This window comes from Strix uralensis, chromosome 5 (assembly GCF_047716275.1).
Source record: "Strix uralensis isolate ZFMK-TIS-50842 chromosome 5, bStrUra1, whole genome shotgun sequence".
In the NCBI taxonomy this organism is placed as follows: Eukaryota; Metazoa; Chordata; class Aves; order Strigiformes; family Strigidae; genus Strix; species Strix uralensis.
Genome location: NC_133976.1, coordinates 51137905 through 51151112, shown reverse-complemented (window position 1 = coordinate 51151112; position 13208 = coordinate 51137905). Strand labels below are relative to the sequence as shown.

The following is a 13208-nucleotide window of genomic DNA, read 5'->3' as shown; positions in this document are numbered from 1 at the left end:
ATTGAGGTTCCTGAGTAATGCTGACTTGAGCAGTGATAATCCTGGAGCATCAGTGCCCGGTGTTCTCAGCCAGGTGGACCACATAACTTGTCTTAGCTTCAGGATGGGTTGTATGTCCTGGCTCTTCTTCTGTTCCACTGTAGATTCATTGTGCATACCCTTGCTTGACTATTCTGAAGTGCAGAAAAGATGTCCAAAAGTGTCACGAATGTGAAGTTTCCCAGATGTTCTATGCACATCTGGTACTTCTCAAGGGTGCATGGTAGAGTTGAAACTCCCTTGATGTGCTGTGGTTTCTTAAAATGTCTTAAAAAGTCACAGCTGGGGAAGAAACAATGTCAGGAACCTCATAAAAGACTAACTCTCTTCCAAATCATAACAATCCAATGAGCTCTCAAAAGGGTACAAGTTTGGAGGCTTTAATTAAATAATTTTTGGTCTTCAGTAAAACAAACTATTTCTCACCACATTCTACATATTTAATTTTTTAGTCTCTGTAGAAACAAACACTCCTGAAGACCGTAGTTTGTGTTTTCCATATTATGCTATTAGTAATTATATTTGCATCTGTTAAGCACACAGGGTTTAAGTTGCCGCACAAGTATAAATGAAGGTACAATGCCTATATGCTAATAAAAAGAAAATAATGTGATATGAATTTCGGATGTTCTTTTGTTCTCCAGTGTTTAGAAAATTGTCTCTTATTTTTAGATAGAAGTCTGTACTTTGTTTCTGTCAAGTAATCTATGCCCCGTGCTTTCTTGGATTTTGGGGAAAGGTTATCTCTATTCTAAAGAAAAAAATGTATAAAGATGTATATAAAATGTATACACATCAATGATAGCTTAATATTCATCTCTTGATCTCCCTACAAGAAATCAGACTGAAACAGAAATTGTCTCCTAAAGGCTTATACTGTTTCCCATTTGCTACCAAAGAATGGATAGATGTGCATCTGTAGGTCATCCCCCTATCCTCAGGATATCTTCTCCTGCTGTCTTTGGTTTGGTTTTAATTTGTGACGTGAATTTTGAACCCAGATTACTCTGTTAGTACCTGCACGCTTGGCTATGTAATTTTAAGGAAAATGACTCCTGTAAATTTAACTAACTATTCTACTTCAGGATTTTTTATGTTTTATTACAGAGGAACAAGTAAAACTAATATTTAAAACCAATATATCATCCTACTTGCTTAAAACATAGGGTAATTATTTATACATTTAAGACTAATAGAAGCTAGCTTTCTTCCACAGTGTTTGGTTTTTACGTAGTCATTAAGATGCTTTTAACCTCAATATTGCAATCAGAGATCAATATGAAGTGGAACAGACTGTAGAAAATGACAATGGACGTATCTTTTCAAAGAACTGTAGAAAATAATCCAGCAGAGCTTCCACTACTTTAGTAGAAACATACATTAAATTTATTTTAAAAACTGTATGTTATCCATACTATAGGTATAAGACTAAAATCTTTGATCATGAAAATCACTGATACTTTGTGTTGTAAAATCATCTTTTCTTCCAGTGATAAAACTAAAAATTATTGCTGTTCTCTCCTTGGAAAGAATTACAGCAGTTTTGCATTTAAATCATTTACACTTTCAATGTTGCTACTTTAACTTTGAGCTCTGTATCCTAACAGGAGGTGGCAAATCTCAAGGATGCAAAACAGCTATTGATTCAACAGAAATTAGAGCTGCAGGGCAAAATAGATAATATGAATTCAGCTCTGGAACATGAGAAGAACACCCATCAAGCTGTCAGAGATCAGCTGAAAAAGAGAGAAGAAGAGCTGAAGAAAGAATGTGCTGAAATTGAAGCCAAACTGGTTAGTATGTCAGAGACTATAAGACTTGTTTTGTGAACATGCCTTTGGATTTTTTCAGGGACAGGGAGGAAGCAGAGTTGACTTTAGTTTCACATTACATTAACTTTTAAATGACAAAGTCAGAAATCTTTGAGGTGTAGGAAAATTCAGTGGGATGACAGCCTTGTCTAATAGAGTTTGTTGATTAAAAGTAGTGATTCTAGTACAGTAAGATTCTTTGCCTCAATTAAACGTAGGGAATAGGGAAAGAATACTTGGAAGGTTGTTTTTCATTGATCCATTGTTTTCTTAGCACACAGAGAAAAAAGAGAAAGACGAAGAAAACCGGAAACACGAGGAAAAGGAGACCAAGCTTACCATGCAGGTCACAGCTCTGAATGAAAACCTGGCTACCATGAAGAAAGAGTGGCAAAGTAGTCAGAGGCGAGTGAGTGAGCTGGAGAAACAGACAGATGATTTACGTGGGGACATTGCTGTCTTGGAAGCAACAGTGCAGAATAATCAGGATGAGAGAAGAGCGTTGCTGGAGAGGTAAGCTATGGTCATTGCAATGTGGAAGCGTAGTTTGGGAAATGGGTAGCCTCACACTGAAAACTTGTTTCAGTTGATTCAGGATTCTCTATGCATGCTTTATTGAAATCCATGTTCCTGGTGCCTGGGTTGTGGGTGCAGTTTCCAGAGTGCAACCTTTTGTTGTCCCTGCCAAAGCACAGCAAGGGGTGTTGGGAACACACTGTGCTCTTTGTGGGCTTTGACAAGGTGACCATTCTGTAGAAGATCAGGCAGGCTTATCTCAGGACCTTACTTACCAACAAAGCCACAACTCTGTGCTTGTGCTTGAAGATTTATGCCCATCCATAAGAGCTTTCTAAATCCACTGGACTCCTCTGAACTTTGAGGTGTGTAAGCTGTGGCTTCCCATCTCATCTGTTGTGTGAACCTTGCAAGGCCTGTAAGAGAGAGCTTCTCTTACCAGAGTTAACTATCCTTTGCCATCACTCTGAGGCTCCTCTGCCTTGACTCAGAGTAGGTGCACTAGTCATCCAGAAGCCTGGAGGAGACTGCTTAGTGCCTTCAGTAACATAGAATTTGCTTAGGGACTTCTAGGTATGCCCACTGCTCAATGTGAGGAGATTGAATGTGTAATTGGATTAGATAGGCTAAGGTTCGCACAGGAGGTATTTTCTTTCTCCTGAAAACCTACATTATTCTCTTGTCCAGTTCTGCTATTGTTTCTACAATATATTTAAATCTTAAGTAAGCAGAGTGCCTTTCTTTCAAGCAGCAGGAGGCATGCAAGGCAGTGGGAGTTACCTGAAAGCAGTGATTACAAGGGTGTTAGAAACATCCATGAGATAGGAAACTTTCTCTGTCCTTCTTTCCTGACATGTTTGGTGAAGGCAGAGTGGAAAATTTTTTTCATTATTATCAAGCTTGCCGATTTGTTTTTTGAGCAGTAGACCTCGGGAAAGGATGGAATCAATTCAAGTGAGATCCTCTTTCTTTGGCAATCCCTTGCCATACCATGTTGAACTCATCCAGTAGCTGTTTACAGCTTGGCAGAAAAACACCCTGTGAAATTTGCCTTTCAACAGTTAACTCAATTTCAGCTGATGGGAGGTGGCCATGCTAAAAGAAAAAGGTTTCTTTTTCTGCTCTGTTGTCTCACCCAATCTGCGGCAGCTGGTAGGTGAGTGTCCTGTTACGCAGGGATACTTACTGGGGCTTGCTATTGATACACTGCATTCAGTACTGTCCCTGGTTTTGGGAGTAACTCCAGGTATTAATAAGCTGCAGATATTTGAGAGCAATGCCAGATAAACTGATTGTTACAAGAGAACATTTTTCCAGTCAAGGCATCCAAGAACTTTTCACAGCAAGGATATTTTTGGCTGGATTTTATGAGTAACTTCTCAGACATGACAGCCTGCCTAAAGGAGGCAGTGTACGTTGCCTTATATGTTTTGAGCTGACAATTTACTGGTTTTCCCCAGGTGTATAAAAAGTGAGGGAGAAATTGAAAAGCTTCAAGCCAAACTTGTAGAAATGAAGAAAAAGCTGGACAACACTACTGCTGCAATGCAGGAACTTGGCCGAGAAAACCAGTCATTACAGGTACAATCTGATTTTAAGCAATTAAACCTGTTGATTCTCTGTGTGGGAACTTAGGAGAATTTCAAGTTTGTGTCAGATTGGTGGTGGGTTACCTTTCCAGAGTGATTAAGATGTTATGCTTGTGGTGTGTGGAGGCCATATTGCTGTCTGTGGGTTCTTAAATCTGCTTATAGTTTTGAAACTTGAAAGATTTTCTTTCTGAACAAATATAAGCTCTCAGTATCATGGCAGAATTGGTGCTTTTATACTGCACTAGGGTAGTGTGTGCAGTGAAAATAGAGGAAATTAGTAGGAATTAGACATGCATTTTAAATGAACCTGCTTTTTTTATATCTTCTGTATAGATCAAACACACACAAGCTCTCAACAGGAAGTGGGCAGAAGACAATGAGGTACAGAATTGTATGGCCTGTGGAAAAGGCTTTTCAGTGACAGTGAGAAGGGTAGGTGTGTTTTACTGTGTCTGTGGGGATTTTATTTTTCTGTTGTTTTCGAACTCTTAGATGGCATACAAACTTCAGAAAATGGCCTTAATAGTGCTGTGACACTCAGGACATCTCCAATACAGTTGTTGCTTGCAGTGCCTTAAATATTAAAAGTAAAGTTTGTGGAGCTTACCTTATTCATGATTCTTTTGCCATTTTAATAGCATCAGTTTATAAACAGTGTTAAAATAGTTCAATCCCTTAAGCAAGCAAGCAAAATTACACTGTTGTAAGGGTATTTACAGTAAACTTATTTATAACCAGTCTGAACTGGATTTGCAGGTATAAAAGAAATGTAAATTCGTTGAAATTAGGTACATGTGACAATGTGAGCCATCAATATGATCTGGTGCTTTGTGACTAAGCAGTAACTAGACATGGAACAGAAGAAACAACTGGATGTATTTTAGGTCTGTAGTCAGACCTTCTTTGTAAAAACAGCTGTGGTCAGCTAAGATGTTAGCATCCCTCAATTGGCAGGGTCTGCCCTTCATCCAGAGATTACTATCCCTCCAACAAGTGACTTGGCAATGAAGTAGGTAAGGGATATTCACGAGGTTCATTTTGCAGTGCTTCCTGACCTGGTCTCAGGTGGCTCTCCCTGTCCTGCATTATTTCAGTTATGTTCTTTGGGTAGTCTTTGAACAAAGGCTGCTGGATCCTTCGATTCAACACTACTTCTCAATGTGAAAGCAGGTAGTTACATGTAAGAACAACATGTTTTATGTGACCAGAACAAGCTCAAGAGGAGGATTAACTTCAACCAGTTCATTTCTGAAACTGGCATAGTCTCCCAACTGCATCAAGCGCTTCTGAATATTTTACTCCTGTACCCTTTAGAAAGGATCTAGTCCTGTGCCCTTCTGTGTGCTATGTAACTACTATTTAAAAATTCAAACTAACTTCTGAAACATGAGAGTTGACTTGACATGATAGCGATATCTCTTAGTGATCGATGCCCTGTCATTGATGTTCAGCATGTATGTTTCTTCTCTTTCACAGCATCACTGTAGACAGTGTGGAAATATCTTTTGTGCTGAGTGCTCAGCAAAGAATGCCTTAACTCCTTCTTCTAAGAAGCCTGTCCGAGTCTGTGATACTTGCTTTAATGACTTGCAAGGATAACTGGCTATCGTGAGTGACAAAGAAATGTTACACTAAAATTTATAATTTCTGTTGTTGCACTTCATTCAGCACTCAGACTACTATTCAGTTTGGACAATGATTGTAACACTTGGTAAAATTTAGTATATTTTAAAATGTTTATTGATACCAAGTAAAACTATTGTATTTTTTGTGAGACATGAGCTCAGATCATCCTTAGCTTACTGCCATTTATCCTGGAAGGAGCTTCTATGTCTAGATTAGAAATACCCAGTTATTTGTAAATAAAGTTTAAACAGAGGAGTAACAATGTATTTTTTTATCTTTTATTTTTTTGTTCAAGAGAAACAGCGTTTGTGATATTGCAGTTTATTCTTGTTTCCTTCAAAGAAAAAGGAAGACACAAAAACTTGTGAGGATTTTATGTATCAAATGTTGCTGTGAAAGCATAACTAACTGTTGCATTTGATTGCATATCTGATGTTCTTTATAACCCCTTGTGATTTTGTTTTCTTTCTATCTCTCTGGTTCTTGGACTTCTCTCTCTAAAGTTTGAACTCCACAGTGAGGGTAATGGCTGGACTCAACTCCAATTTGGTTTTATTTGCCCACTTAGAACTTGTAGTATCAGCATCCGAGTCCTTATCCAACTACAGTGCTTGGATACTGGAACATCCATACACATACTGTATTGCATAGTTTCTGTGTGTGTGTGTGTGAGAGAGAGTATGTGTGAACAAATGATGAAACAAAGTTTAGCTGACATTGTAGGTATATTACATGATATATTACAATATTCCATCCTGTATTTGTTGATTTCGCTTTGACGTATTTGGTGGATGGATTTTAATATTCCAAAAACCCTTATGTGTGGGTTTTTAAAAGCAAACAAACAATACTGGTAGTAGCCTGTAGCACATCTCTCCCCCTACCCATACCCTGGAAGCCTTGAGAAGTCCTTGTGCTTCTAAGAAACATCTAGACCTTCCATGCTAGGTATCCTATTAAGAAAAAGTCTTTTTGACACTGCTGCAGTTTATCTGACCTTTTCTTGTGTCCCTTCCCTCAGCTTTTGGTGGAAGAAGCTGAACTCCTGATACACCCAATAAACCTGTTTTCCATTGCTCCATCTGCCCCCCAGTACCAGTGGGGTCTTAGATGTTATGTTATATGATTTAATCTGCTCAGAACAGTGGTGTGACTCTCCTGCTACTAGCTTAGTTATAAGCCAGACAGCTCTAAGTAAGAGGCCAATATATACATCTTTAGATATTTATTCATATTTTCTTTTCTGTACGTGCAACAGAGCTTTCTTGTAGAGTTCATATAGGCTCCAAACTTCTTTTTTGATGTGATTTTTATTTACACCTGTTCATTCCTGCCTGCCTGTATCTAACTCTTCTTCCCTTTGTATCTGGTATTTCAAAACAGCTAGGGTTATTTCTTCTGAGTAGGGGTTATTCCTTCCAATATTTAGGGACCCTTTGTCTTAAATACCCTCATAAATTCCCCACGCCCCAGGCCCTTCTGTGTCTTCCATAGTTGTGCCAGCTGTTCAGAGAACAGGACCATGTCCTCAATTCCTCTACTACTTACCTGAGGTAAGGAATCAAATTCTGTCACAATGATGGAAGCTTAGATATCATAAGGCAGGTTCGTTTGCTTTTATCCATTGACAGCTCTATATGTGAATGAAGATTTTCTTTTGTGAAAAATGTCTAGTCCTGATTAACTCTCAGGTGAAAAAACTTCATAATCCCTCTTCTCCAGAAGTAGTGATCTATATGTTTCATATCCCTTCTTAGCTTACCTGTCTAGTTCTACGTTTTCAGCCTCAAGGAGTCTTCCTTTAGGAGTTTTCTTAAAATTAAATTCTTATTTCCCAAAAGCCAGTTGAATTATGTAACTGGTTCTCCTCAGTGTAAAAGGGTTTGGGATACAACCATGGTTTATGTGAAATATTGACCTGCCTTTCTGGTCTGAACTTGAGAGTTGCTTGCTCAAAAGAAACAATTGCTGCAATGATTCCATATGAACAGAGCCTCTGGACTCGCTGTTTGTCCTCATTCTCATGGCATAAGAATCTTCTGAATAGAAAATACAAGCAGAATCTCTGCCTCTGGGAATTGTTTTAATTATTTATTTATTGAGAGAATCCAAAGAGTTTCCTTTTGAGTCTTTGTCTGACATGTGACTTAGGAAATGTGGGAAAAGTAAAGATGTGAGTTCCAGTCTAGATGCACTCTGCCCTGTGGTGTAATACACGGAGCCTCGTGCTGCACTCAGCCTGAAGGACAACCACGTGGAGCAGAAGGGATTTTGCGAGGGAAGAGAAGCTTCCCACAACTGCACAAGGGCAAAATGCATGAGGCAGAGGGAGATGGAAGTATTTCAGGGGGAGCTAGGAAAATGGTTAAAAGAGTCACTTGTGTTCAGGCATTTTGTTTTTGAATGGGAACCTGTGAAAGCTGAGGAGAAGGTTCTGCAGTAAAGAGGAAGTGGTAGAAGCTCTAGTAGGGTTGTTAATTCAGCCTTTTGGGATGCCTTTGTGTAAAGACAAGCAGAGTTGCCTCACTCAGCTGGCTGCTGAAGCAGGGCGGTTGGTTGACCGCAGATCAGACCTCGGTCTGGAGCTCCTCAGCTTCAGGAGCAAAACCAGCTCAATTTCTGAAGGTTGCTTTTTGCTGACCAGGTTTATATGACCAACTTTTTTGAGAGGATGGAAATGCTTTTCAAACACACATTTGTAGAAAGAGGGATTGTTGAAATCTAGAGGAACAGTGGTAGGGTAGAAACATTCGTTCTTGAGCTTTGAGTCTGCAGCAATAGGATTTCTACAGCTTTTCACTGGAGTAAATTTATGACTCCATTTCTAAATCTTATTCTCCTTCTTTTGTGATTATGATTCTTAGTGGGGATCTGTATTTGTTGACAAATTGATGGTATACTAGATTGTATAATGCTACCAGGTTGGAAGCTCAAGCTCAGTAAAATGACTTGTGAGATACATAATAAGGGAAACTGGAAGGTGAAAAGCTTTGTATTTATATATCTGCTTGCAGAGTCTGACTGTTTTGATGGATATATTTCAGTAGGAATGTGGGGGTTTAGTTGCACCTGCTTTAAAATAGAAGTAATAGGAAAACCTAGTAAAAAGCCTGGTAACTTTTACCACACTGAGCTGAAGGATTCCAGACAAAATAGTTTAATGCACTGATTTTTCAGACTGCAAACACAGGAACAGAGGGAAAAGCTAATAAAATGGCAGAAGAGGAACTGGAGGATGCACAGTGATGTGTTTTAACAGCCTCTAGCAAGAACCAGATTGCTTGATGCACTGAAGAGAGGCCGTTATAGAACAAGAGGTGGAAATAATGGTAAAACCAGTTAGGTGTGTGGGATCCTCAAGCTGTCTTTGATTACTAGCCATTACCATGGCATCCGTAATGGGACAGTGAAGTGTGGGGTTTGTTCCTGACACTGTCCCCTCTGCAGGACAGTCCATCCACTTCCAGAATTGCTGGGGGAGCAGAATATAAGAGACCAGCTGCTACGTGGTTTGAGACAAGCTCCAGAGGCAATCGGGAAAGCGTAAAGGATAGTCTTAAGGGTGGGGAGAGGTTCTTTAACTTCCTGGAGACATCACCTCTCTTCTCAAAGAGCCACAATCCCTTGTGTTGTTGCCTCCAAAATGCCAAATCCTACTGTTCTATTCCAGCCTCGTGTCAGCAATAAATACTTCATACTTCTGTCCTGCAACCCTTCTGGAGGCAGGTAGCATTGCAGAGGTCAGCAACAGGCTTTTGATCTTAGCTGGCTGTGCTTCACTGTTATTAATTTCTTTTCCCCATGTGTTCCTTCCCTCCAGTAATCTTCCCCTTTCTACAAAGGTTGAACAAAGAGGATAAAATTAATGAGTCACAGTAGAAAGAGTTGTTGTTTGCAGATGAAGAGACAAAAGGAATTTTCTGCTGCAGCTTCCAACAGAGGCAAGAGGTTTAGAGGGATCTCATTTTTCAGCTGGCTTCACTGTCTGGCACAAGAGTCCAAGGCTCTAGGGTACAGTGTGGGTTTTTTCCTCTGGTTTTGGAAGGTGTCAAATAACCAAGTTGCCACGGAGTGTGGAGTGCTAGGTACAGAAGAACAATGAATAACTATTTTTGTTGTGTTTGGGACAATTAGGATTATTTGTGAATCCTCACTGGAAAAGCTTTCTTAGTGAAGCAAGAAGGGATTTGGGAACAGAAACATGAAGTAACCTTGCTGTGTTTGTTTTACATTAGCAAGAGCAATTGAGTCTCTTATGCTAGATGTAAGAGATATGACATTCCTAAAGAAGGGACCTGGAAAATTCAAGTACTTTTCTGGATTGTTAAATGTCAGTTAAACGTGAAGTGGGAACAAATGCTCGTTGCAAAACTTAAAAAATTTATGACCAGTACTCAGTGGCAGACAGAAAACTGCTGGAGCTTAAGTTCAAACAGAGTATAAACTGTGCCAAGGAGAATGATACCATGGTTTGAGTATGTTGAAACTGATAAATTACTCCTCCAAGTACCACTCCTTCCCCTCTGATATTCTTGGAGGACTAGGAAACAACACTGTCATTTGCACTACGCACTTTTTGCTGTCTAACTGAATATAATCTACAGGAGGTGGAATGGCATAACTTGCATTGCATGTGTTCGCTGTAATCAATGGACAGAAGGTTTATCTTCAGCTGGACTTTTCACTGTATTACATTTGGCCCCTTGCTATGTAAGGACAATTGCACTCGTAATTCCTTTGTACCAAAAATGCGATCATCATCTGAGAGCACATGTAACAACAGAAACCATGTAGTCACACACACATGTTGTCTTTGTAGAGCTTCATTTTAAGATTATAAAATGAAAAAACATGAATTTTATGTATTTTCAACGGTCTTGCCAGTTGTCTAATTCTCAATTTTTGGTCTTGACCTCAGCATCACTTCTAGGATTAGTTTAAGATTATTGTCCAACCACAGCCTCTCCAAAAGCACTAAATGGTGTACTTTTGAAAAACAGCAATAATTGGATAGTATATTCCCGCCACAAAAACTCAGTTTTGGGGGTATTTTTTTTGTTTAAGGGACACTGAATAAAGAGGTTTGCATCTTTAGAAAGAACATAAGATGCCACTTAAGATCACAATAATGAGGAGGATAGGTACTAGTTAATGTAATAAACTCTGCCTTTTGTCTGTAGCTCACCACATACTATGCACTCACTGTGCAGCAGATACAGGATTATCTGCTCATTTGAAGGTTACTGAAGCCCTGATAACCCTTTTGGATCAACATTACTAAGAAAGCAGAAGCCTGGTAGGCGTGTTTTCCAATTTTTCCTCCCCCTGTGACCTAAATTAAAACCAAATTAATCTGTATTTCCTGCCTTTTTTGGGTAGAGAGGGCTGGGAAAGTGTTCATTGTTATATGTCAACAGGCCAGTGCTGGCAGGTCCAGGCTCCTGCTGTTGGCTTTACGGCAAAGTACTAAAGCTTGATTCCTGGCGCAAAAGGGATGTTTGAAAGAATGTCTCGCTGGGTTAGCAAATACCAGAACTTTTTATAGTAATGTGTCCAAAATGCTGCTTGTATAGGATTTGTCACTTTTGTAAGAAAAGAAAAAAAAAATCACAAAAAAAATCATAAAACCCCACCATTTGATGCTGTTACATAAGATTTCATTTAAACTACCTCTCAGCGTGAAATTCAAACATTAGGTAAGTTTAATAAGGGTTGCTCACTGTCATGTTATGTAAAAGTTATAGTGAATGCCAAAATTGCAAAAGTTGATCACCAAAAAGGAAAAAAGTTAAGTCTTTCTTTTTTAATGTGTTTGAAAGTATCCAATAGTTTCAAGTTACTATAAACTCTGTTGTATTCTTTTAACTTATGTAGTTTTAATCTTGCACACTCTAGCTGCTGGACAGGAAATAAATCATAACCACAAGCTTTCATAATCACTGTCTGCTGGGTATAACAATTTTGTATGCATCTTTGTCATTTGGCTATAGATAACCTCATTCACCAAATGTACCATTAATTTAGTTGTCCTTTTTTTTCTTCAGTACTCAAGATGTGAACTTGATGAATGGTATTCTGTAATGGATGCGTGCCACAAATTACATTGTTTTGTTTGCCTCTTTTCTGAATTTTAATGATCAGTTTATTACTGCAGATGTGAATATTGCGCATACAACTTAATTTCTGTATAATTGTATAAAATAGAAATGGAAAAAGTTATAAGTTCTTACCCAGTATTTAGAGGTAATGTATTATACTAGCCTTATGTTGCAGTTTTAACTACAGAGTACTGCACTTCTTTTAAACTGGATCATACCATCTTGGTAGGTGTAGATAGATATTTTTTTTTTTTTTTTTTTTTTTGCATGAGTGTGTTTTGGTTTTGTTTCTTTTTAATTGAAGTTCAATTCTCTTAAGTTCTATTTTCAGTGTTTGTGTTTACTACTTGTGGTCATGTAGTTGTGCCTTACATTGTAAAAGAATTTAGTCCAGCGTGCACTGTAATTCCTAAACTCTGCGATTTGGAAGGTGGCTGTGGATTTGGATGAGAAGATGACACCATGCATCAACCAGTTCTGTAAAAACTATGATGAAATGTTATTGAAATGTCATTTTTGTTTTCTAACCTGTTAAAGGAATGATTAATGACAATAAAAAAAAAATAAATTAGACCTTTCTAATAGACCAGTTCTGTCATTCAAAACTACCTTGCCCCATTTCAGATGGCAAAGCTACTTTGAAATGAGGGATATATCATTTTGTGAATGAACTGTTGGGAAGCCACACATCTAAGAACAAGCTGAATGCTCCAGTTTCTTAAACTTGTGGGGAGCTGCAACAAAATCATTCATGTTCCTGAGGCAGCAGTGATAATGACTTTTTCAAATCTGTATTTTCACAGGTTAAATTCAGAGTAGTTTTCCCATTCCCAATAACTGCACAAAGCCGCTGAGTATCCTGCATTCAGTTAAAGTCCTTCTGTCCCTGGCTGTGTCCAGACATCACATTCAGTGCTGTTGGACAACTAGCATAACTGGAAGACTCGAAAGTAGCACTTGGTTTAGTTCTTTAGATTAATGAAGGGCTTGCTTGTCAGATGGAAACCTTTCAGGGTGGAGCTGCATTGCAGAGAGAAGCCAGGTGATTAATGTGTGTGTGATCAGTCCCATGACAAAGCTACTATTGAACTGTGGAGGCATTCACATAAAAATGTGTTTAGCTATTGAAGCAGATCTTCCTAGGGGCTCTGTGTAGACAGTGGAGAAGTATGGAGAGAAGAGGTCTCCTGCAAGGCAATTCGAGTTGGGAAGTTAATTTCTGCCTTGACTGCTTTCTGAGGCATCATTCTCTCCAGACCACAGGAGAGCCTGTTGAGTTTACGTCTCCCTAACGACAGCCTGTGTGTGAATACTTCCTTCCTCTGGGGTGTCCTCCTTGAAGATGTGCGGGCCTCCAGGAAATACTGAATCTCTGGGATTGCTTAGTTGTCTGGTAAACTGAGTGCTTAAGGTTGTTTTTGGCAAAAATACACAGATGCAAAACACCCCCTCACTTCTGCCAGTGCACAAAGCGCAAAGCTTAGTTTGTCAGGTGTGACTTCTCTGGGCTTGAAATAGCTTTCTGT

The 13208-nt window shown here is 38.9% G+C and overlaps 1 protein-coding gene across 9 annotated transcripts in view; it reads left to right on the top strand.

The window, feature by feature from the left end:
- The window catches only part of EEA1 (early endosome antigen 1), a 78375-nt gene extending 66120 nt beyond the window's left edge, over positions 1 to 12255 (top strand). For 8 of the 9 annotated variants that reach the window (XM_074870736.1, XM_074870731.1, XM_074870734.1 and 5 more), the window contains 5 exons: positions 1647 to 1832; positions 2125 to 2363; positions 3827 to 3947; positions 4292 to 4390; positions 5435 to 12255. In XM_074870736.1, the coding sequence (XP_074726837.1) occupies positions 1647 to 1832; positions 2125 to 2363; positions 3827 to 3947; positions 4292 to 4390; positions 5435 to 5557 (768 nt within the window). In that variant the 3' untranslated portion in view covers positions 5558 to 12255. Of the gene's footprint in view, positions 1 to 1646; positions 1841 to 2124; positions 2364 to 3826; positions 3948 to 4291; positions 4391 to 5434 lie in introns of those variants that run through there. The other variant, XR_012629226.1, reaches the window with a different exon arrangement.
- The last annotated feature ends 953 nt before the right edge of the window (positions 12256 to 13208 follow it).